The sequence below is a fragment of the Podarcis bocagei genome, assembly GCF_964188305.1.
Source record: "Podarcis bocagei genome assembly, chromosome: 15".
NCBI lineage: Eukaryota > Metazoa > Chordata > Lepidosauria > Squamata > Lacertidae > Podarcis > Podarcis bocagei.
Genome location: NC_138141.1, coordinates 717,112 through 743,043, shown reverse-complemented (window position 1 = coordinate 743,043; position 25,932 = coordinate 717,112). Strand labels below are relative to the sequence as shown.

Genomic DNA, 25,932 nt, shown 5'->3' with positions numbered 1-25,932 from the left:
GTAGACCCACTCAGAGTAGACCCACTGAGGTTTATGCCTAACTTAGTTACACTCCTTTCAATGGGTCTACTTTAAGTAGAACTTAATTGGGTGGCTTGGGTAGCACTGAGGGAAAGGAGTGCAAGGAGCCATAGAGACAGAGCCATGAGACAGATGTTTGTAGGGGCAATAAATCTCCGCTCTGGAGTGCTCAATATTCTGTTCATCTTGTTCTGGTCACTGCCCATGAGAGCTAAAAACAGAATGGGGAACCTGTGGCCCTCCAGATGTTGTTAGATTTCAGCTGCCATCACTCTTCTCCCCTCCCCCCAGTTTGAGATGAAATCCTAAAATTACCTGGATGTGAATAATGCATGCTTAATTCCGCCTTCAATTTTTTGTTTGTGAATTGAAAAGTGGAATATAAATATTTTAAGTCATAAAAATAAACAAATGAGCTTTAAGTATTTCTCATGTTCTTGTTTTGTTTGGTCAGACTGAGTGTATCCTGGCCAGATTCTGATACAAAAGAGAATTGTTGCCTTTTCTTTGGAATGCCTTGGCACTCTTGTGTCTTGGGTATGTTTCCCCAGTAGTGCGGTTGTGGTGTGAGCAGAAAAGCGAATATGGATCAGAGTGACATCACCCCATTTTTACTTATGAGTCAGGGGATAAGATTTTGTTTCTTACACCCTTTCCCTCCCTTTCCTTGGCAGGAGAAAAAGAGGCATCTCCTACAGACAAGATATGTGGAGCTCTTTATAGTCGTGGACAAAGAAAGGGTATGGACTTGCACTTGTGCTAACAGAATGTGTGCAGCTGAACTGCAGATTTTGGGGGATGAGCCACCCTCACCCCATCCCTGAACCACTGAGAACTGTCCAGTTAGCTTCTGTTGGTTCTTCACTTTGTTTCCACCCTTCCCACTATGAATGGTCGAGACATGGGTCCAGTTAGCTTCTGTGGTTCTTCCATTTGTTCCACCCCTTCCCCTCTGAGATACGCTTCATCTCCCATCCCTACATAAACATTGTTTTCCTTTAAGTCACTGTGTTTCCAAATTATCAGCTGAGACCTCCTTTTCCCAAAGCCCTAAAATTCTTGGTTTTGCTATGAAGTCTTGCATGGATGAGGGATGCGGGTGGCGCTGTGATCTAAACCACTGAGCCTAGGGCTTGCCGATCGGAAGGTTGGCAGTTTGAATCCCTGTGATGGGGTGAGCTCCCATTGCTCTGTCCTGGCTCCTGCCAACCCAGCAGTTCGAAAGCACGTCAAAGTGCAAGTAGATAAATAGGTACTACTCCAGCAGGAAGGCAAACAGTGTTTCCGTGCGCTGCTCTGGTTTCGCCCAGGAAGCGGCTTAGGTTATGTTGGCCACATGACCCGAAAAACTGTCTGCAGGCAAACATTGGCTCCCTCGGCCAGTAAAGCGAGATGAGTGCCGCAAACCCAGAGTCGTTCACAACTGGACTTAACTGTTAGGGGTCCTTGCATGGATGGGAGACAGCAGAGAAGTAAATGCAGACCATTCAAAATTTCTATCTTTACTTCTAAACCTGCACCAACTCCATGATTCCATTCTGGAGACTGGCAACATTCAAAATCTGTTAAGCACACTTTTGGCCTTAGCCACCTTTTTAAAGCACCAGGCTCTGAATTGCTAGCACTGTCTGTTGTTTGTTTTCTTCATTGTCCCATTTCCGTCCGTGCATAAATGTTTGCTTTTCTTTCAGTATCAGCTGATGGGCCAGAATAAAACTGCTGTTACAGAAGAGATGGTGCATTTGGTCAACTACCTTGATAGTGTAAGTGAAAGCTTTATGATACTCAGAGTTGATGAATTGTGCCAAAATATGCATGTATTTTTATTCCTTTTACTTTTACCTGCCCTTTCTTCAAAGTGGTGTGATTATTTTATTTCATTTCTATACCAAAAAACTGTGCAAAAACTGGAAGCAACAACAGACAACTTTAACAAAATATTTCAAAAATACACAGTTCAAAATGTTATATCAATACAAAGTTACCAATATATATATATATATATATATATATATATATATATATATATATATATATATATAAAACATCTTCCTTCTGATCACCCTTGGTGAGCTAAAGTCTTCCCTGCGTGCAAAGGCTCTGGCGGATGGAGCAAAGGAGGTCAAGAGTGGGTCCAACGGTCAAGAAGGCGGTTTCTGCATGTGCTGGAGAGGGAAGTGAGGGGCACATGGGGCTTGTCCACCTGGGAAGGGAGCCCATCCAGGGGAAGGAAAACTCTGATCCTAAACCTCTGCTGTCTTGCGGGATATCTTTGGGAGAAGGAAAGGCTCAGGAGGAAACCCTACAGAAATCCGGAGCGGAGTCCCTAAGACGGATGGGTGGCACCTTGTACACCTCCTTCCAGCTACTACTGCAGCCCAGCTGGGCCAAACGTCTTGCTCTGCCTTCCTTTGGACCCCATCAGTGAGGCTGAGAGGGGGATCTTGACGTCTGGACAGCCGCTACTAACACAGCGGTTTGACATCACCCCTGGAGATGCACTCCATTTTCTCTTGAGACAGACAGATGCCAATAACAATGTAACATTGTAACCCTGTTCTCACCTAGGGTCCAAACCAACTCTCAGCTCACCCACAGAAGTCTCACAATGAGAAGAGCTCCTGGCAGCAGCAGACTTTGTCCTAGTCTCTCACTCTAGACTTGCTTTTACGGGCAGCTCAAGATGGCTGCTCCTGCCTCAGGCTGCCCACGGCTGTGTCTAATTCAGCTGCCCTCTCCACACCCAGTTCAAGATGCAGCAGTTTTGTTGTGTGTGCCATGTATTTGAAACATAATAATTAGGATGACAACTCAAATATGTTATTTTGAGGTTTCTAGAATGCCTTGCCAAGGAAGACTTGCTTGGCATCCAGCTGCATTATCTTTTTGGTTTTCTTTTTTGGGATCCCTCCCTTTGTCCAGGCCTTTCAATGTGGAATGGCTCTATGTGTGCTTTCTGATGAGCTTCCATTCTCTATTCAGTGTGCACAGGGAGGGGATGGCAATGGGGCATGGGGAGACGTGATTCTCTTTAAACATTTCACAGCTGCTTGGAGCTGCTAGTTAGTTTACTGTGTATGCATGGTAAAAAAAAGCAAAAGCTTTTAAAATGCTCCTAGGAAGAGACTCTACATGCTTGCATGCATTCTGTTCCTGGAGAATTTCATGGGTCCAAAGGTGGCTGCCCTGACAGGCTCTGTACGGTGTCCTTGTCCTAAGTAATGCCTCCTGCTTGTCTGGGTGCAGGACGGAGAGCCGTGGTTGCAGGGTGAGTGCTGAAACCTCTGACGCTTCTATCACTGGAACAGAGCCTAACACTGCACAACAGTGAGTCACCCCTGTTACTCTCTGCCCTTTTGCCTCTGCCTCACCCACTTTTGGCTAGGATCCTGTCTGCCGTGTGGCCCTTGGAGGGTTACCTCTGAGGGAATGGGGCCCTTGCGATAGAAAACATTCCCCAGCCCTCTCTTACTTGTTCCTTTCTTCTCTTTGCTTTCCAGATGTACATAGCACTGAACATCCGCATCGTGTTGGTTGGCTTGGAGATCTGGACTCAGGAAAACAAGATCCGCCTGGAAGGAGGTGCAGGAGACGTTCTTGCCAACTTTGTGCAGTGGCGAGAGCAGGAGCTTGTCCCGCGCCAAAGACATGACAGTGCACAGTTTGTTCTGTAAGATCTGTGGGGGTTTTCCTCCTACTCTTTTCCCTGAACTTCAAAAAGAGGTGGATGATGGAAGTTGTGCAAATATTTATCCCACCCCTTCTTATGCTTGTGCACAAACCAGAGTCGCTAACAACAATTATAGTCAACTATAAAATGCTGCAGTGCTATAGATCAGCTGTACGTGACGATACCACCTGATTTGGGAGCTGCAAATAGTGCAAAATGAAGCCGCCAGTGGGGCACCCAGCTTTGCACATATTACCCCTTGCACTAACAGAATGAGTTAGTGCTTCCCTTGAATATAATTCATTGCACTCCTGCAAGTTTTTGGTGAAACAAAAGAAATGCCATGGTTGGGTCACTTTCTGATGCAACCAGACTTCTCCACGACCCTTCCCCCCACCCCCCACTCAGGAAAGTGGGACCAATTCGGATGGTCCACCACTTCCCCCAGTTAATGGAACCAAATGGTTTCCAAAGAGTGATAGGGGATGCCTTATCCCATGTTGATGGCCATTCATCTGATTCACTGGTGGCCAGCTGGAATGCAGAGATAACAAGGGCTATTGACTGACTGGCTCTGAAGCTCCCTCTCTGATTGCATGGAGCCCAGACGGCCCCCTGGTTTCCCCCAGAGCTGACAGCTAGAGCACCAGTGGTGGAAAACTCATTCTGAATTGGACTGGACACAGGTCAAAGCTCAATGTTGAGCCTACTAAGTGGAGAGAGCGATGGCAAATAGGACCTTCTTCACCATCTCTATTGCCTCTGCAGAAAAAAGCAGCAGGAGACTCAGGTGGTTCACAATCTAATGGAACCACTTTCACCATTGAGGCCCTGTAAGGACCCCAAGATCTCCTGCAATGATTTTGCAAAGGTTTCTGCAAATAAGGTTGCTCAGATTTGGAAAGAGATAGACTCCACTGTGGAAGTGTAGCCTTATTGGAGTTCACCGATTGGGTCTGCGTTGCTCCCGGACAGGAGGAAGGAAGTCAAATGACACTGAGGGTTGGTTCAGAGAAAGAGTTCTTTATTTCTGCCCTCCGGAACAGCAGAAAGGCACTTGTGGGGTCAGTCCACAGCAAGTCCAAAGAAATGAGAAATTTCATGCACTATATATATCCTCCAGGCACCCTCTCCCTCCTTCCCCAGGAATCTAACCACGTCAGCCTATACACACAGGTTGACATCACATATGTTCCTGCTCCAGTATTCTTAACCATAAAAGGGTATTCCTTCCTGTATTTCTGACCATAAAAGGGTATTCTTTCCTGTACTTCTGACCATAAAAGGGTATTCCTGTTCTTATACTCTTATCTTGGAGCAAGAGTTCACCAACTCTAAGAACACATTCTGGCTGTTCCCAGACTAGGTCTGTGCGTCTTTGTGGTCAGGATGTAAGATAAAGCCCAGAGTGTCATCCCTGTTCCACTTTGGAATGGACAAAGCCATCTGTCATTACCGGCCTTCATGGACTGATAAGGGAGAGAGCTTTGAGCACTTGTTTATACAGCTGGGTTTTGGCTTAAGAGCTCAAGTTAAAGCATTTTAGCTAAGGAAAAATAGGGATTTTGGTGCAGTTTCAAACTGCCTGCACAGTCAGTTTTGGGTTTGGGAGACCCATTCCTTCAGAAGCAGGGCTAGGGTGGGAGAGTGCTAGAGTTCTGTCTGGTCACGTTGTATGGGATCAATTCCAATCTGTTACCTCTGAGGATGTGGACAGGCTGCTTGGAAGAGTGAAACCGACCACCTGTCTCCTTGATCCTTGCCCATCCTGGCTAATAAAAGCAAGCCGGGAAGGGCTGGGCGATGGGCTTTGCAGGGTGGTGAATGCTTCCCTCTGCGAGGCAGCCTTTCCAGACCCACTGAAGGAGGTGGTCATTAAACCGCTTCTTAAAAAAACATCTTTAGACCCAGCCAATATGGCCAACTATCGTCCAGTCTCAAATCTACCATTCTTGGGCAAGGTGATTGAGCAGGTGGTTGCTGAACAACTCCAAGCACGCCTGGAGGATGCAGACCATTTGGATCCCTTCCAATCGGGATTCAGGTCCCATCATGGTACTGAAACTGCGTTGGTCGTGCTGGTCAATGAACTTCAGCCGGCCAGGGACAGAAGTGAAATCTGTTTCCTGGCCTGCTGGATCTCTCAGCGGCCTTTGATCCAATTGAACATGGTATCTTTCTGGACGGTCTTGAGGAGTTGGGAGCTAGGGGCACTGTTATACAGTGGTTCCGCTCCTTTCTCCTGGGCCGTGTTCAGAAAGTGGTGGTGGGGGATGAGTGTTCAGACCCCTTGGCTCTCAGTTGTGGGGTGCCTCAGGGTTCTGTCCTCTCTCCCATGCTTTTTAACATCTACATGAGGCCGCTGCGAGAGATCAAGGGGGGGGGGGTTACCTCGCCTTCAAATCAGAAACACTGACAGTGGTGAAAGTCCTGTGTGAGTATCTGGAAGCGGTTGAAGGATGAATGGCAGCTAACAGATTGATGTTGAATCCTCACAAGACAGAAGTACTGTTCTTGGGGGACAGGGCGGGCTGGTGTGGGTTACTCCCTGGTCCTGAATGGGGTAACTGTGCCCCTGGTACGCAGCCTGGGAGTCATTTTGGACTCACAGCTGTCCATGGAGGCACAGGTCAATTCTGTGTCCAGGGCGGCTGTCTACCAGCTCCATCTGGTATGCAGGCTGAGACCCTACCTGCCTGCAAACTGTCTTGCCAGAGTGATGCATGCTCTATCTCCTGCTTGGACTACTGCAACGCGCTCTATGTGGGGCTACCTTTGAAGGTTACCTGGAAACTACAACTAATCCAGACTGCTGGAAGCCACCCAGAGTGGCTGAGGAAACCCAGCCAGATGGGTGGGGTATAAATAATAAAATTGTTGTTGTTGTTGTTGTTAGGGGGTGCTAATAGATGCACGCACGCACATGTATGTATATATACTTTGTTGGTTTGTTTACTATTCTTAGTCTTGAATATTTTAAACTTATTTGCTTATCCTGACTCCCCCCGCCCCCCATTTCCCCATAGTTTTAAAGGCTTTTATTAAGAATGTGATTCTCCTTTTAGCTAGTGCCCAGACACTGAAAGTGACCTTACCCCCCGCTCTTTGCTGGCATTACTGTTTGGGATTTAAATGGGAGATGACAATTCTGCTTGCAGCAGAAACTAATGGCACTCTTTCCTGTGTGTAAATTTCAGGAAGAAAGCATTTGGTGGCACAGCAGGGATGGCTTACGTGGGTACCGTCTGCTCCAAGAGCCACGCCGGAGGCATTAATGTGGTAAGACAACATCCGTTGCTTCTCCAATGAACCAAGGTGGAAACTTAGCTTTGTGGCAAAAGGGGTTTGCGGTGGGTCTGGCTGAGATCCAGGTGCTCCGTTTTCATTGGGTTTATTCTTTTTATTTTGGGGCATTTGGTTTGGGTGTATTCCAAAGTCCCCCCCTCCCACTGCTAGGACTTGGCAGAGTGGCAGGACCACTGCTGCATTCACAACCCAGCTGCTCATGGCAACTGTGGTGAAAGGGGCGGGGGTGAGAATTGGGCCCAGTGCCATTGTGGATCCCAAGCTGGCTCATCCCCCTCCCTCAGAATGTTCTGTTCCAAGGCCACACATCTGGGGGGCAGCTGGAAGGCCAGCTCAGTTGGGAGAGCAGAGCAGGGGAACACCTCTGCGTATGCCTAATCCAGACACTCCTTGCCCAGCCTTGCGTGGGGGGGGGGGAGTTGGGTTGCTCTGCCTGGTTTCTTGTGTGCTGGTACTTCAATCACCCAAGGCTGAAAGAAGAGAGCAAAGGCTTGTGATACTTTCCCCCTAAGTGATTACACAATAGTTTCTCTAACCAAGCCAGAACTTTGGGACCCCTTTTTATTACATACTTGTGTGTGCTTGTTATTTTTGTGTTGTTTTCTAGTTTGGGCCCATCAGTGTGCAGATGTTTTCATCGATCGTTGCTCATGAACTTGGCCACAACCTAGGAATGAACCATGACGATGAAAGGAAGTGTGACTGTGGTTCAGAAAACTGTATCATGAACTCTGGAGCATCGTACGTAACTCTTTTTTGGACCTATTGCAGAAGGCCTTTGGGCAGAGCAACTCTGGGAAACCTTTTCCAACTGGACAGCTGCATTCCCTTACAGGCAACCTTTTGGGGGAAACATGCCAGGGGCATGAGGGGCCAGAAGCAAAAGTCAACAGAGCAATGGGTCTCCACACGCACGTTGCCTCCAACCAGGGAAGTGAGAGGCATGATCAGGGTGCAAGGGCGTGGTCCAGTCAGACAGAGTCCGTAGGGGATGTGGCTAGGAAGGGCCTGTGGCCGGAAGAGTCCTGGGAGCCCCACAGAGAGGCCCAGAAGGCTGCCTTTGGCCCTGAGGCCTGAGGTTCTCCATCCCTGGAGTAGAGGGATGTAATCACAGGCTGCAGGAGACAAAGGGGGAGCAACCTCTGAACATAGGGACCCCTGAATTTCAGCCATGGGAACATTTCCATGCTGCTTTCATCCTTTCAAAAACATAGCCACGTGAGTGAGAATCTTCTCTTTTTAAACAGATTGGTATTATTTGTTAAATTTACATACTGCTCTTCATCTGTAGATCTCAGAGCAGTTCACAGCATAAAAATACAATATAAAAGAAACAAAATACAGAACATAATAAAAATAAGAACTACTGTAAAGCCAAGAATCCTTCCTTCCATAGCACATGAGAGTGGGGACCCCCCCCCCAACAAGCAATGCCAGATCTTATACATAAATTAAGTGTCTTCATAATGCCCAAAACATTTTTTACCTCTCTTTTAACTAAAAAAGCTCTCAAAGTGGCTTACAAAGCTCAGTCCTCAGGGATTGGGGCGGGGGGGGGGGGGAGAGAGAAGAAAAGCAAGTTTAGGCACCAGGTTTTAAAGTTACAGTCCTTCAAACAACCAGCTGGGATGGAAACAGTTCAAAGAAAGCCTGATGGAACAACTGCTGCCAGGTATCAAACGTGAGAGACGGTGCAGCTGTGCAAACTTCCTTCTCTGTGATTCTTTTTCTGTGGTGTCTCTTCTGCACAATCCCCCTAGAATGTCATTCCATTGTGGCTTTCAAGTGACTTAATACCCATCCCTTCTCCTTAGGAACTCTGGGAACAGCAGTCAAATGATAGGAGTCCAAGCACCTCTTTTGGAATTCTTGGCACCCTTATTGGATTACAGTTCCCAGGATTCCTTGATCCAAGGCAGGAGCCATGTTGGTGAAACTGGTATAAACTGGATTTTGCTTTGCTTTGTATACATGCCCTTTGACACTTGAGAGCTATATTTTTAGGACCTGCCCTAGTCTTGTGATTTTATTTTGATTCCTTGTGAAGAGGGATTGATTGCTAAACGACTTTTGGAATTGTAGCTCTGGGGAGGTGTTTTGGGGGCCTCTGAACAACTCTCAGCACCCGTAAACTACAGCTCCCATAATTCTTTGAGGGAAGTCATGATTGTTTAAAGTGATATCACAGTGCTTTACATAGATTGTGTGTGAATACGGCTTTAGGGCGAAACCTCTGGAGGGTACCAGGTGGGCAAAGGCTGCCCTAGAGTTTGCATGGCCCAATGTAAGGACTATTTTTTAATATTCCATGCTTGCAGAGGGGCCAGGAACTTCAGCAGCTGTAGCGAGGAAGACTTTGAAAAGCTAACTCTGAGCAAGGGTGGGAGCTGCCTCCTCAATATCCCCAGGCCTGAGGAAACCTATAGCATCCCGTACTGTGGCAACAAGCTAGTAGATGCTGGAGAGGAATGTGATTGTGGAACATCAGAGGTTAGTAACGGGTGTGATGTCACCAACACAGAATTCTTTTGGCAGGTTTGAAGTTTCGGCTATTCAGGATTTCTGGTCTTGCGTCTGCTACCACAGGCCATGCTCTTGTCTTAGATCCCTCTTTAGCACTGTCTTCTCTGAGAAGCTCCTTGAATCCCAAGATCAAACATGGAACATTATTATCTTTGCTCCTGGTGGCTGCCAGAATGACAGTGGCATGGCATGGGAAGTCTTCTGCTCCCCCTCTGCAAGCAACCTGGTGTGGGATATGGCACTCTCTCTCAGAGCAACTCACCCACCATCGCAGAGTGCTTCAGGGGGCGGCCAAAAAGATCCTTTGAGTGGGTGTGATATCCATTCAGCATGCATGCAAACAAAATGGAGGGAGTTCTCTGCCCTCCAGCCACCCACCTGTCAGTGGAGTGGGGGCGGGGGCTTTGTCTTGGTGCATATTAGACGTATAGGAGGGAATCTGCTCGCCTTTCCACACAAACCCTTCATCTGTTTATGATGTACTTATATTGTTCAGCACATCAGAATCAGAAACATGCAAACTAAAGTTCCGCCAGACTCTGTAGAAGTGCTCTGGATTTTTCACACCCGTTGGAGACCTCTTAGTTGTGTTATCTTCTCTGCTGCTACCAAAGTCCACATGCTTTTATACCACAAGGAGAGGTGCAAGTCCTTTAGATTTATTGATTGTTGGCCTAACTTTCTTAAAATATGTATTTCCACTGTGGCCCACCCTCTCCTTTCCTGCCCCATACCTGGCAGGTGGGCATGGTTTGGTCATAACAGCCTCACAGGCCAACTGGAGAGGACAGGTGGATCTAATTCAGCCCATAGGCTGGAGTTCAGCCTCACCTGTGTTAAACCACAGTTAGTTTTAGCTGTGGCTTAATACAAAGAAGCAGAGGGGAAGTGAAAGAGGTGCTTTTGTGCCCACCAGGACACAGCTCAAAAGCACCTCTTTCACTTCCCCTCTGCTCTGCCCTTTGCTGGGCTAAGGAGGAAATGACTCTGGCTTGCCATGACATCTGAACTTGGATCAGGCCCCTCAAAATTTCAGCCTGGAGCTGGTGTAGTCAATAGAAGCTAATGGAAGAAGTTTTTAAATGAAGAGGTGCTGGAGGGCACCTCCTTTAACTGTGGTTTGCACAGTACAGAAGCAACACTTAACCATAATTTGGTGGCAAATCCATTTCAAACCATAGTTTTATGTCCTGTTTTGGGGCCAGTCTTTAACCATGGTTTGAACTGGATTTGATGTAGCTGCAGCTCCTGTCAGCCCTGCCCATGGTTTAATGGATGTGGTGTAGGACTTCCTACTCCCATCAGCCACGGCCAGGTTCCTCATCCCTGGTTTAGGAATTGTTTCAGGTCCAAGGTTAATTACGCCTGTATAAGGCCAACATTCGAGTTTTAAGATTAAAATGGCATTAATGCTTTTTTTCAGACGGTACTGGGACCTCTCTTTTTTTGTTAAAAAGTGTGGCACTTACTGTAACAACTTCATGGTGAGGACCTGCACCTAGTTTTCTAGAAAAAAAGCACCAGTTGGAAATGCCTGAGAGTAGCCTCCTTTCTCATCTGTTTTTCCCCTTCCTCTCCTAACTTTTCAGGAATGCCAGTTTGATCCTTGCTGTGAGGCAGGAACTTGTAGACTCCACCCTGGGGCTGATTGTGGTTATGGAGACTGCTGTCACAACTGTCATGTAAGACTCACTGATCCCAAGTTATTGCCAGAAACTGCAGGGCAGGAGGAAATTCTACAGGGACTTGCGTCTCTAACAGCATGATTCTACACATGCTTACTCAGAAGAAAGTCCTGCTGAGTTCAGTGGAGCTTGCTCTCGAGTAAGTGTGTGGAGGATTGCAGCCTTGACATGTGATAAAGAAATAGTCCGCAACTCTAAATGTGCTTCTCTTAGAACAAGTTGAGTTGAAATAAATGGGATATGGTAATTAAATATTATGCTAGAGAAGATTTTTTCCTAGAGTATTTGAATCTTAGACATCTCACTACATGGCCAGGTTGTACATAACACTATGACGAACCATGGCCAAGTGCAAATGTGTCAGTTTGCAGGTACTCACCGTTAAAAGTCTGGCTGCTTTGATGCCATGTTTAGACTTAAGGCCCCCCAGGCGTCCATTTCATTGGGCATTCATGATTTATCTGTGCTCTTGCCAATATCAGGGCAGTTGTGTGCGATCCCAAGTTCATTACTATTTGCCTCTGAAAACTAGGGTTGCCATATTTAAAAAAGTAAAATTCCTGACACCACTGAAATTGGTTGGCTTTTTTTGGAAACCACCATACACATGGGTTTTTCCTGACATTTTGCCAATTCAGCAAAATTCCCCCCAATGCCATTTTTACACCTGAAAACCAGGACATGTCAGGGATTTTCCAGACATATTGCAAGCCTATTGAGAACATTTTGGAGCAGATCTAATGCTTTGGTTCTAATGCTTTGGTGCTTGTATGTGGGGGGTTTGTCTGTTCCATGTACGACTGTCTCCCTGTGAGACAAAGGTCATGGGTGTGTCAGGGTGCAAGGAGCTCCTGGGTCTCCAGCAGCACATTTGATCCCTTGAGGCCAGGCTGGCAGGTCTGGAGAAGCTCAGAGAGGCAAAGTGGCTGGTGGCTGACACCACACCTTCATGAGCGTTACAGCAGAGTCGCACTCCTGCGATTATAGCTCCCCTCCTGTCAGGAAGAAGAAGGGTGCTGGGGAAGGAGAGTCCTTCTCTGAGGAACAGGTAAACATTCTTTGAGATGGGACAAACTGTTATCCTCTCTCAAAGAGAATACATCTGCAAGGAGTGCAGGGATCGTGATAGTGGGGAATCAGTCATCAGGAACCTAGATATTTGGGTGTGTGGTGCGCAAAGATACCCCAGGGCAAACTGCCTGGCTGGCATGAAGGCTGCACATATGGCACATGGCCTAAGGAGCCTGGAAGATAGTCCTGGGGAGGAGTCAGTGGTTGTGATGCATGTTAACACCAATGACATGGGGGAATGTAGAGGTGAGCTCCTGGAAGCCAAATGGCGTTTGATAGGTACGGTGCTGAAAGCCAGGACCTCCAAGGTAGCTTTCTCTGAAATGCTACCAGTTCCCCTTGCAGGGTCAGCTGGAGAGGCATGTGGATGAGGCAGTGGGGTTGGGAGGAGAGCACTGGATTTGTTAGACACTGAGGAACATTCTGGTCAATCCAGGCCTGTACAAAAGGGACAGGCTGCACTTGAACTGGGACTATTGCTGCTTAGATCCCTAAAGGTGGTAGGATAGCTTCTAAAGTGATTGTGGGGGAAGGAGGGTCTCATAAATGCTTAAAAAGAATTTGAGGAGCACGTTGCTAAAAACATTAAGACCAAGAACAAGAAGAAGCTCTTTAAACAAATGAGGAGGAGGAGAGCATTTAGGTAGCTTCCACCTGCCATATGGGAATAATAATGCCAGCCTACCATAGAGGATGATGTAAAGATTACAGAGGAGGAACACAATATTTTGGACAGGTGACCTGTGCTGCATAAATGCTAGACTATTATGGGGTGAAGTCAGTGGGAGGTTTAATCTACTTTGTTGATAGTTTTGGTATATTGCCCACAGTGGGTATTAGCAGGTTGACGCTGGTACATTTCCTGCCTCCCTTTCGTAGTTCCTGTCCAAAGGCACAGAGTGCCGTGAGCGGGCCAGTGAGTGCGACCTCCCTGAGTTCTGCAATGGAACTTCACAGTTCTGCCCTCCAGACGTCACCATTGAGAACGGGCACCCTTGCCACAAAGACGAGGCTTACTGCTACAACGGTCTCTGCCAGTATTACAATGCCCAGTGCCAGGGCATCTTTGGGCCAAGTAAGGAGTTATGTTTGCTTCTCCACAAGGAACAGCTAACAGACATTATCCTAAGGGATAATTGTCATGCCTCTGCATGACAATTTCTGTTGCTTTTCTGCAAGGCTGGGATCAAGGGACAGCGAAGTTGGGCATCTGCTGAGCCCCCCCCCCCAAGAGCCCCCCGGGCCTGCTGCTTCTTTTCACCTGCTTGCTTGTTCATCTTCTTGCTCTGGCTCAGACGGTGGTGGGAAGGAGGAGGAGGAGGAGGAGGAGCAACAGCAGCGAGAGGCAGTTGCTGCCGGCTTGCTCACTGGCTCTCTGCAGTAAGCAAGCAGGAGGAGGAGGAACAACTGGAGGTGATAAGGGCAATGAGGTGGCAGACGCAGTGAGGGAGGGGGCCATTGGAGGCTATCTTGCCCTCCCCACTGCAACCTGGAGCACACATTAGTTGTATTATTATTATTATTATTATTATTATTATTATTATTTCTTCTTGATGCAGAAAATGGGTCTTCTGTTATTTTATGCTGCTGGTCCTGCCAGAAGGCTAAAGGAGCTGGGCAAGCCTGATTTCCCAAATCTGTGTTTTGCAGAAGCAAAGGCTGCTCCCCAAATCTGCTTTTCCGAAGTGAATTCCAAAGGTGACAGGTTTGGAAATTGCGGTTACCATGGGCATGACTATAAGAAGTGCTCGAGCTGGTAAGTGGGTGCGGCAAGGAAAACCTGGTCACCTCCAGACTGACGGTGCCTTAGGGGGTGGATTAAGTCACATGCTGAAAATGTAGGTTTGCACAATTAAAATAGCTTAAAGTGCTCTGTTGTTACGAATCTACTTTAGAAAGCAACAACACAGACTTTTTGTGTTTAGGAAAGTGACAGGGAAAGCATGAAAAGTGAAACAAATGGATGATTAACATATAACAACTGCGCAAACAAATCAGGATGAAATCATGATGAATGTTCATTTTCCTGTAACTGCCCACAAACAAAATAAGAACAAATGCTCAACAAAGCCTGGACATAATCTGACTTCCACGAAAGGTTCTTTTATGCAAGCAAATCAAAAAGATTGCTCAATAAGTAGCTTGTCAAAAGAAGGCTGCTCTGCACAGCTGCTGCCCCCCCCCATGCACAATCAATTCACACATGATCATGTCTACGTGTCGTGCCAGAAAATAAATAAATAGCTTGAATGAAACCTGGAAATGGCAGGAGAGGGCTGGAGAGTCCTTGTGGCTCACGAGGAAACCCTCCCTGAAGCCTGAAGAGGACTTCAGTGGGGGCACGGGAAGCCCCAAAGAGGTGCACTGGGCCTTTTCCCCCGGCTGCTCAGCCTGCCTGCCCAATAGCTGGTACGTGCCCAGATGACAAGACCCCCTTTCTAGGCCTTGCTAATGTGGTCCAAAGGAAAGCAGATCAAGGTATTTGGCACCAACTGGGCTGCAGCAGTTGCCTGAAGGAGGCGTACAAGGCGCCATCCAAGGTTTACTCCTGAGCCTGTCCCACAAGCAGAGGCAGAGACTTAGGATCAGAGTGTTTCTTCTCCTAGATGAGCTCACTGTCCCAGGTGGACGGGCCCCAACTGCCCCTGCCCTTTTCATTCCTATTGCATTTGACAGATAAGGGCAGGAATCACTATCCTGGTGCCTCCAGATGTTTTGGACGACAACTCCCAGCACTGCTGACCATTGGCCATGTTGAATGGGACCGGTGGGAACTGTAGTGCAAATGTCTGCAGGGCACCATGTTGGCTTCCCCTGGATTAGGGCCATGCATTTCTCCCCCGTCCTTTCATTGGAGGAGCGTGATGTTTTGCCAAACCCACTATGTCATTAATACGTTTTGCACAAACAGATGTTTTCCTTATGATTAGCCCACAATTAGCATCCAGGAGTGTATATTTCCTTTAATCCTACTAAGCCTCAAAAAACCTAAGTCAATAATGATCTGTGCATACTTTCAGAAATTAACTGTCAGTGATTTAAGTTGCCGTGCCATATTGCCACAGGAACGCCATGTGTGGGAAACTACAATGTGAGAATGTGCAAACCCTTCCTGTCTTTGGAATTGAACCTGCCATTATCAAGTCTCCCATCCAAGGTAACACCTGTTGGGGTGTGGACTTCCAGCTGGGATCAGACGTACCAGATCCAGGGATGGTGAACGAAGGCACCAAATGTGCCCCTGGAAAGGTAAAGCAGGAAAGTTCTCAGGTGGACCATTGTTTTTTCTTTAATGTATTTTTATTAAAGATTTTCTTGATTTACAAAGGTATGTGCAATGTCTCTCTCTCATATTTTTCCCCACATAACACTTTCCTTCTTTTTTTTACAAATTGGTTTCATTTGTTGAGACATTAGGAAGAATAGGGGGAAAGAGGTGGAGGGGGGAACGATGGGTGGGGTCGGGTGGTTATGTTTCTATTTTACTTAATATATGTGGGGTTTTGTGTCAGCATTGCTAGTGTGGGTTCTCTGCTGTTCACTTGTGTTCCTTTGGTGGTGAGAGAGGTTGGGGTTGGCCTAGGGTGTGGCTGTTCATTTGTGGTTGGCTGTGGTGGTCTTTGTTTTCATGTATGAGTGGGGTGGGTGGGTGTTTTGGATCAGGTTAGCCATATTGATTTGTATGCTGTTGGTGGATTTTTATCGTTGTCTTGCTGGGCGTCTTCTTCTATTTGTCCCCGTGTCAGTTTCAGTTTATTGGTTACTTTTTCTAGTAGGTCTGTTTCCCATACTATTTGGTAGCATTGGTCCATGCTTACTCCTGACAGGTCTCTCCAGTATCTAGTTATGATGTTTCTGGCTGCTGAAAGTAGGTGGGTTATGAATTCTTTGTGGTGTAGATATGTATTATTGTCTTGGAATATGTTTAAGGTAAAGGTAAAGGTACCCCTGCCCGTACGGGCCAGTCTTGACAGACTCTAGGGTTGTGCGCTCATCTCACTCTAGAGGCCGGGAGCCAGCGCTGTCCGCAGACACTTCCAGGTCACGTGGCCAGCGTGACGATGCTGCTCCGGCGAACTGGCACCAGAGCAGCACACGGAAACGCCGTTTACCTTCCCGCTATACAGCGGTACCTATTTATCTACTTTCACTTAATGGTGCTTTCGAACTGCTAGGTTGGCAGGAGCTGGGACCAAACGACGGGAGCTCACCCCACCGCGGGGATTCGAACCGCCGACCATGCGATCGGCAAGTCCTAGGCGCTGAGGTTTTACCCACAGCGCCACCCGCGTCCCAAGGAAGATGTTTAGTAGAGCCAATTCTGGGGTGATTTCTAATACTTGCTTAGTTATTTTACATATTTCTCATATAGCTGTTGTCCAGAATAGTTGGATTTTGGGGCACTCCTGCCACATGTGGAGGTATGTGCCTGTGGAGGTGCACCCTCTCCAGCATTTTGCTGAGGTTCCTGGGCGTATTAGCACTAGTTTTCTTGGTTTTAGGTACCACCTGTAGGTGATTTTTAGAGTGAGTTTTTTTCTTTTTGTTGATATGGATTTAAAGGGGGGTTTAGACCACATTTTGGTCCATTGAGTGGGGTTAATCTTGTAGCCTATGTCATCCATTGTTTTTTGATTGTGTCTAGGGAATTTGTGGGATTTTGGAATAGTATTTTGTATATTGCAGATACCATCCCTTTACCATGTCCCTTTGTTGTTAGGAGGTTTTCGAAGGTTGTCAGGGGCCTAGTTGCTGCTGATTTTACTACCTAGTTGCTGCTGATTTTACTACTACTACTAGCCAGGACATTTGGGTGTCTTCTTGTTTGTCTCGAATTTCTTGTGTTGACAAATGTTTGTTATTTTTGTAGAAGTCTATTAGACAATAAAATTTTAAAATTTTAAAAGATGATGCTGTTAAGGTGCTACACTCAATATGCCAGCAAGTTTGGAAAACTCAGCAGTGGCCAGAGGATTGGAGAAGATCAGTCTACATCCCAATCCCAAAGAAAGGCAGTGCCAAAGAATGCTCCAACCACCGCACAATTGCACTCATTTCACACGCTAGCAAGGTTATGCTTAAAATTCTACAAGGAAGGCTCAAGCAGTATGTGGACCGAGAACTCCCAGAAGTGCAAGCTGGATTTAGAAGAGGCAGAGGAACCAGAGACCAAATTGCAAACATGCGCTGGATTATGGAGAAAGCTAGAGAGTTCCAGAAAGACATCTACTTCTGCTTCATTGACTATGCAAAAGCCTTTGACTGTGTTGACCACAGCAAACTATGGCAAGTTCTTAAAGAAATGGGAGTGCCTGATCACCTCATCTGTCTCCTGAGAAATCTCTATGTGGGACAAGAAGCTACAGTTAGAACTGGATATGGAACAACTGATTGGATCCAAATTGGGAAAGGAGTACGGCAAGGCTGTATATTGTCTCCCTGCTTATTTAACTTATATGCAGAATTCATCATGCGAAAGGCTGGGCTGGATGAATCCCAAACCGGAATTAAGATTGCCGGAAGAAATATCAACAACCTCAGATATGCAGATGACACAACCTTGATGGCAGAAAGTGAAGAGGAATTAAAGAACCTTTTAATGAGGGTGAAAGAGGAGAGCGCAAAATATGGTCTGAAGCTCAACATCAAAAAAACGAAGATCATGGCCACTGGGCCCATTACCTCCTGGCAAATAGAAGGGGAAGAAATGGAGGCAGTGAGAGATTTTACCTTCTTGGGCTCCATGATCAGTGCAGATGGTGACAGCAGTCACGAAATTAAAAGACGCCTGATCCTTGGGAGAAAGGCGATGGCAAACCTAGACAACATCTTAAAAAGCAGAGACATCACCTTGCCAACAAAGGTCCGTATAGTAAAAGCCATGGTTTTCCCAGTAGTGATGTATGGAAGTGAGAGCTGGACCATAAAGAAGGCTGATCGCCGAAGAATTGATGCTTTTGAATTATGGTGCTGGAGGAGACTCTTGAGAGTCCCATGGACTGCAAGAAGATCAAACCTCTCCATTCTGAAGGAAATCAGCCCTGAGCGCTCACTGGAAGGACAGATCGTGAAGCTGAGGCTCCAATACTTTGGCCACCTCATGAGAAGAGAAGACTCCCTGGAAAAGACCCTGATGTTGGGAAAGATGGAGGGCACAAGGAGAAGGGGACGACAGAGAATGAGATGGTTGGATGGTGTTCTTGAAGCTACCAGCATGAGTTTGATCAAACTGCAGGAGGCAGTGGAGGACAGAAGTGCCTGGCGTGCTCTGGTCCATGGGGTCACGAAGAGTCGGACACGACTAAACGACTAAACAACAACATTAGACAATATAAGCCAGGTTTTTATCTGGAGGTTTTGTGCTGCGTGATGGAATAATGGGTGGTATGCCAGGGGAATTAGTGGGGATGGAGTTGGAGATAGTTTGCCTATTTCTGTTTTCCATGCTTTGAGCATGGTCTGTGTGTACCTGTTAAGTGTTGTGGGAATTTTCCTTAGTTTGTTTGGGAGGAGTGGGTATGCTGTGGTGCAGGTATTTTCAATTGTTTCCCTCTTCATTGTTTTGTCTCATTTTTTAGTATATATGGGATTATATGGCGTATTTGGTTGGCAATGTTTCTATGCTTCTATGTTGGGGATTCCCCATGTGGAATTTGCTGCCAAACAGTGGAATTTGCTGCCAAGGAGTGTGGTGGAGTCTCCTTCTTTGGAGGTCTTTAAGCAGAGGCTTGACAACCATATGTCAGGAGTGCTCTGGTGGTGTTTCCTGCTTGGCAGGGGGTTGGACTCGATGGCCCTTGTGGTCTCTTCCAACTCTATGATTCTATGATTCTATTCCTCCTGAGGTGGCGAGGTGCAGGTATTTGGGGCTTATTCTTGGTATTTGTTTGAGAAGATAAAGGAGTGTAGTTTTCTCTGCCATCTGCGGAGTTGGGTTTGGGGAATCCAGATTGGGAGGGTTTGGAATAGGTAGGTTGGTTTTGGGAGGGTGATCATTTTGATCATGATTATTTTGTCTGAGAGGGTGGAATGCATGTTGTTCCATCTTTTTAGGTCTTTGTTTATTTGTTGCCACAGGGGCTTGTAGTTGTGGTGGTAATAACTTATTGAGGTTTCTGGTTATTTGTACTCCTAGATATCTGAACTTGGTGTGGCAAAGTTTTATCTTGGTGACATTAGTGAATTCTTTTTGGGTGTGAAGAGAGGTGTTGAAGCACATAGCTTCTGACTTTGCAAAATTTACCTGTAGGCCCGACACCATTGCAAATGTGTTGAGTTCTCTGGTTAGGGAGGTTGCTGTGCTTATGGGGTCTGGTGTTGTGACCATTAGGTCATCTGCAAAGAGCCCTAATTTATAGGTTCTGCCTTTTATTTCCGCTCCCTTGGTGTCTGTGGCTGCTCGGATTCGGATTGCTAAAGGTTCCAGAGCCAGGATAAATAAGAAGGGAGACAATGGGCATCCTTGTTTTGTGCCTCTTTGGATTGCTATAGGGTTAGAGCCCATATTGTTAGTTCTGCATTTTGCTGAGGCTTGGGAGTATATTTGTTTGAGGATTTATAGGAAGTTGGGGCCAAATTTCATGCTAGTTAGTACTGCTAATAGGTATTTCCATTCTAAGCAATCAAAGGCTTTGAGGATGTCTAGGGACATAATTGACAGTGCCTTGCTGTGTTTGATTAGGTTCAGTACTTGCGATCAGGGACAAAGCCGGTCTGATCTGGGGCTATTAACTTGCATAAGAAGATTTTTAGGCGGTTGGCCAAGATTGATGTGAATATCTTGTAGTCTTGGTTTGTTAATGAGATTGGGCAGTATGATTCTACTTTGAGGATGTCTTTCAGTGGTTTTGGGATGGAGACTATTTTGGAGTGGGTCCAGGTTTTGGGGATGGGGCCCCCTTTCATGATGTCATTGAACAGGCGGGTCATGTAGGGCATCAAGGGTTCTTTGAATTTCCTATAGACTTCTGCTGTGAAGCAGTCTGGGCTTGGGGCTTTGTGTGGTTTCAGGTTTTTGAGGACCATATCTATTTCCTCTGGGGTGATAGGGCTGTCCATGAATTCCTGCTCCTCATCAATTAAGGTGGGCATGGTCAGTTCTGCTAGGAATTTTCTGATTTCCTTCTCAGGTGGGCTATGGGAAGTGTATAGGTTGGAGTATAATTCTGCAAATTCTGAGGTTATTTCTTTGGGGGAGAATGTTATGTTGTCATCTTTTTTGGTGATGCAGTGTATTCTTGTTTTGAGTTCTATTTTCCTACATCTATTTGCTAATAGTCTGGAGTTTCCCCTCCATATTTATAGACACATTGTTTAGAGTATAGAATGCTGATCATTGTTTTGTTGATTTCTAGGGAGTCTAGTTCTCTCCTTTTTTGTTCTATAAGTTGAATAAGTTTTTTACATCCTGTTTGTTTGTAGCGTGGTGAGAGGGCCGTGATGTCTTGTTCTATTTTTGTTAATTTTTGAGGGGGTTTGTTATATTGTCTACATCATTTTCCTTGAAGTAGTTTTGTAGAGTTTTTGTGAGACTCTCTCTAATTTGTTTGTTTGTAGTTAGGATATATTGCAACGCACCCTCATCTCCTAGCAGGAGCGCTCCTGTTCAGAGTTATAGTACCGTTATGAAAATCTGGCCTTTCCTCCCAATGGAGCCCAGGGCAGCAAACGACATTCAATGAAACAGTAAAAATAAAACCGTCTTACAAACAATTCCAGCACAGATGCAGACTGGGAAAGATCTCCACTTAAAAGGGTTTGTTGGAAGAGCTCCCACCATCCAGTCATACCCATCTCCAGGATACTCCATTCCACTTCCTCCACATTTTACGTTTTTTTTATCGATAGAGTGATAGTTACTGAGCATCCTTAGCCCTTATTGGACTGTTTTGGGGGCTTTAGGGAAGTTTTGTTTTGTTAAGTTTTGCAGGGCAGCAGTTGAAGAAGGAGCAAAAAGGGTTTTCTTGTGTGTGTGTGTGTTTCTTTGTGGCTGATTAGCTGTTTTCCCTGTGTAAAGGTCAGAGGGGGCAGGGTTTCTGTTGAGGCAGGGGATTAGCTGTGGGAGGAGCTTATCAGAGTTTGCAGGGCAGCGGCGCGCGCCTACTGGTGCGCGTAGTTATACCCATCTTTTAGATTTAGGGGAGCTAGTCTCAAACGTTTGTTGGGGGAGACCTAGGTTTTTTTTTGTGGGGGAAGTTATTTGTCCTGTCTTCAAGCTTTTTATGATGGAGGACCTCTGTAGCCACCCCCAACGACACGATCTCAAGATGGAAGGGAAGGGAACAGCTGCAGTCGCCTGCGATTCCTGCGCAATGTTTGCCATCTTGCCAAGGTTGCAGGCAGCTTTACCTGCAGCAATTGCATGTTGATTGCCCTTTTAAAAGACAAAGTCCAGCAACTGGAGGAACGTGTAGCTACGCTCCAAAGAATTAGAGAGCTGGAGCTCTTCTTGGAAGCAACAGAGCACACCGTCCCCACCAAGGAGGAGACAGGGGACTCCCCTGAGAAGGAGGCTAGTTCATCAACACAGGAGCCAGATATATGGAGAAACGTGACTCAAAGAAGTAGGAGGCCCAGGGTTCACTCTGATTGTTTAGAAATACACAATCGCTTTGAGGTCCTCTACCCTAGCATGGAAGACGAAGAGCAGACTCCATTTGAGGATCTCTCCCTCATTACAGTCGATCAGGTATATGAAGACGAGCAGCAAAGTCAGTCCTCAGGGAATGTGCAGGCGACCTTGGAACGGACAGCTCACGGAAGAACCCCGACCAAACCCAAGAGGAGGCGTGTAGTGGTGATAGGGGATTCCCTACTGAGGGGAACAGAAGCAGTGATTTGTGGGCCTGACAAGATGTCTCGGGAAGTGTGCTGTCTCCCCGGGGCTAAGATCCAAGATGTAACTGAACGACTGCAAGGAATCATAAAACCCACTGACAAATACCCCTTCCTCTTGGTTCATGTGGGAACCAATGACACTGCAAGCAATAGCCTCCAGAAGATCAAAAGAGACTACGAGGCTCTCGGCAGGAAATTGAAGCAACTAAATGCACAAATTGTCATCTCGTCTGTCCTCCCAGTTGAACGACGTGGCCCAGGGAGAGAGGGGAAAATAGTGGAAGTGAACAACTGGCTTTGCAAATGGTGTAAACAGGAACGGTTTGGATTCTTAGATCACGGACTGCAGTTTCTTGAAGATGGACTTCTGGCAAGTGATGGGCTGCACCTCACAACGGTTGGGAGAAATGTTTTTGCCAAAAACCTCAGAAACCTCATCAGGAGGGCTTTAAACTGACTAATGTGGGGGAGGGAGACAGTGCTCCTGAAGGTAGGAGTCTATCAATTAATGAAGATGATCATCCAAATGTCATAGACCAAATGGAGCAAACAGCACGCGGACCTAGTGGTGGGAGGAAAAAATCCTTAAGAGACACGGGGGAATGATTAATGGACTTCAATGTCTGTACACTAATGCGCAAAGCATGGGAAATAAACAAGATGAGCTTGAGCTCTTGGTACAGCAAACTAAATATGACATAATAGGCATCACTGAAACCTGGTGGGATAAGTCCCACGATTGGAATGTAATAATGGGGGGATACAATCTATTTCAGAGAAACAGACCAGACAAGAAAGGAGGAGGAGTGGCGTTATATGTCAGGGATGTGTATACCTGTGAAGAGATCCAAGATTTAGAACCTCAAAGCCAAAGTGAGAGCATTTGGGTCAAAATTAAGGGAGAGAAGAATAACAGAGACCTCATTGTGGGAGTTTACTATAGATCCCCAAGCCAAACGGAGGACATAGATGATGCCTTCCTGGAACAGATGGCCAAGCATGCAAAAGGAAGGGAGATAGTAGTAATGGGGGACTTCAATTACCCGGATATTTGTTGGACGTCAAACTCAGCCAAGAGCATAAGGTCAAACAGATTCCTCACTGGCCTTGCAGACAACTTCATTGTCCAGAAAGTGGGAGAAGCAACAAGAGGAACAGCCATTTTAGATCTGGTCCTAACCAATGTTGATGACCTGGTTAGTGGGGTAGATGTGGATGGATCATTAGGCGCGAGTGATCATGCTCTTCTGAAGTTTACTATACAGCGGAAAGGAGCAGCCAAGCATACTAGGACTCAATTTCTTGACTTTAAGAAAGCCGACTTCATAAAACTTAGGGAAGTGCTGGGTGAGATCCCATGGACAGCAATACTAAAAGGAAAGGGAGTTCATGATGGCTGGGAGTTTGTTAAGAGGGAGATAGTAAAAGCACAAAGTCAGGCAATACCAATGAGACGGAAACATGGAAGGTGCCTAAAGAAGCCAGGGTGGCTATCTAAAGAACTTTTAACTGAATTAAGATTAAAAAAGGATGTGTACAAAAAATGGAAAAGGGGGGAAACCACCAAAGAGGAATTCAAACAAATAGCCAGCACGTGTAGACACAAAGTCAGAAAAGCTAAAGCACAGAATGAACTCAGGCTTGCTAGAGAGGTTAAAAGCAACAAAAAAGGCTTTTATGGGTATGTTCGTAGCAAAAGGAAGAACAAAGAAACAGTGGGGTCACTCAGAGGAGAAGATGGTGAAATGCAAACAGGGGACACAGAAAGGGCTGAACTCCTCAATGCCTTCTTTGCGTCAGTCTTCTCCGATAAAGAAAACAATGCCCGACCTGAAGAATTTGGAACAAATGATTCAGCAAAGGAAACACAGCCCAGAATAACTAAGGAGATAGTACAAGAATATTTGGCTAGTTTAGATGTATTCAAGTCTCCAGGGCCAGATGAACTGCATCCAAGAGTATTAAAAGAACTGGCAGATGTGATCTCAGAACCACTGGCAGTCATCTTTGAGAATTCCTGGAGAACAGGCGAAGTCCCGGCAGACTGGAGGAGGGCAAATGTTGTCCCTATTTTCAAAAAGGGGAAAAGAGAGGACCCAAATAATTACCGCCCAGTCAGTCTGACATCAATAGCAGGGAAGATTCTGGAGCAGATCATTAAGCAAACAGTCTGTGAGCACCTAAAAAGGAATGCTGTGATCACCAATAGTCAGCATGGATTTCTGAAAAATAAGTCATGTCAGACTAACCTGATCTCGTTTTTTGACACAATTACAAGCCTGGTAGATGAAGGGAACGCAGTGGATGTAGCCTACCTTGATTTCAGGAAGGCATTTGACAAGGTGCCCCATGATATTCTTGTAAAGAAGCTGGTAAAATGCGGTCTTGACTATGCTACCACTCAGTGGATTTGTAACTGGCTGACTGACCGAACCCAAAGGGTGCTCATCAATGGTTCCTCTTCATCCTGGAGAAGAGTGACTAGTGGGGTGCCACCGGGTTCTGTCTTGGGCCCGGTCTTATTCAACATCTTTATCAACGACTTGGATGATGGACTCAAGGGCATCCTGATCAAATTTGCAGATGACACCAAACTGGGAGGGGTGGCTAACACCCCAGAGGACAGGATCACACTTCAAAACGACCTTGACAGATTAGAGAACTGGGCAAAAACAAACAAAATGAATTTTAACAGGGAGAAATGTAAAGTATTGCACTTGGGCAAAACAAATGAGAGGCACAAATACAAGATGCGTGACACCTGGCTTGAGAGCAGTACATGTGAAAAGGATCTAGGAGTCTTGGTTGACCACAAACTTGACATGAGCCAACAGTGTGACGCGGCAGCTAAAAAAGCCAATGCAATTCTGGGCTGCATCAATAGGAGTATAGCATCTAGATCAAGGGAAGTAATAGTGCCACTGTATTCTGCTCTGGTCAGACCACACCTGGAGCACTGTGTCCAGTTCTGGGCACCACAATTCAAGAAGGACACTGACAAACTGGAACGTGTCCAGAGGAGGGCAACCAAAATGGTCAAAGGCCTGGAAACGACGCCTTATGAGGAACGGCTAAGGGAGCTGGGCATGTTTAGCCTGGAGAAGAGGAGGTTAAGGGGTGATATGATAGCCATGTTCAAATATATAAAAGGATGTCACATAGAGGAGGGAGAAAGGTTGTTTTCTGCTGCTCCAGAGAAGCGGACACAGAGCAATGGATCCAAACTACAAGAAAGAAGATTCCACCTAAACATTAGGAAGAACTTCCTGACAGTAAGAGCTGTTTGACAGTGGAATTTGCTGCCAAGGAGTGTGGTGGAGTCTCCTACTTTGGAGGTCTTTAAGCAGAGGCTTGACAACCATATGTCAGGAGTGCTGTGATGGGGTTTCCTGCTTGGCAGGGGGTTGGACTCGATGGCCCTTGTGGTCTCTTCCAATTCTATGATTCTATGATTCTAGGATGGGGCTGAAGGGCCATGATGGGGTGGTTTGTGTTCCCTCTCCTATTTTAACGGTGACTTCAACTGGAGCGTGATCTGTGATTTTAATGTTACCTATGTTTTTTGATTTCGCTAAGGAGATTAGACCCTGTGTGAGCAGAATGCTGTCCAGTCTGGACGTTGTACCATGGCATCCGGATTGGAATGTATGGCTCGTGTCTCCCAGGTTTTGCTCACCCCAAATGTCGTAGAGGCACCTGTTTTTTAACTTTCTTAGTAACTTGTAAGAGTCCCTAGTTGTTGGGGGTTTCGTTCAAAGGAAGGTTGCCCATGGGGTTGTAGGGTGAATGTTTTTCAGGCATATGCCTTTCATATTTAGG

The 25,932-nt window shown here is 46.3% G+C and overlaps 1 protein-coding gene across 2 annotated transcripts in view; it reads left to right on the top strand.

Annotated features, from left to right (window-relative positions):
• ADAM9 (ADAM metallopeptidase domain 9) overlaps window positions 1-25,932 on the top strand; it is a 111,929-nt gene that overhangs the window by 49,684 nt on the left and 36,313 nt on the right. For both annotated transcript variants that reach the window (XM_081171386.1, XM_081171385.1), the window contains exons 7-16: window positions 696-761; window positions 1,713-1,784; window positions 3,522-3,691; window positions 6,889-6,970; window positions 7,605-7,738; window positions 9,316-9,487; window positions 11,110-11,202; window positions 13,156-13,351; window positions 13,927-14,032; window positions 15,342-15,525. In XM_081171386.1, the coding sequence (XP_081027512.1) occupies window positions 696-761; window positions 1,713-1,784; window positions 3,522-3,691; window positions 6,889-6,970; window positions 7,605-7,738; window positions 9,316-9,487; window positions 11,110-11,202; window positions 13,156-13,351; window positions 13,927-14,032; window positions 15,342-15,525 (1,275 nt within the window). The remainder of the gene's footprint in view (window positions 1-695; window positions 762-1,712; window positions 1,785-3,521; window positions 3,692-6,888; window positions 6,971-7,604; window positions 7,739-9,315; window positions 9,488-11,109; window positions 11,203-13,155; window positions 13,352-13,926; window positions 14,033-15,341; window positions 15,526-25,932) is intronic.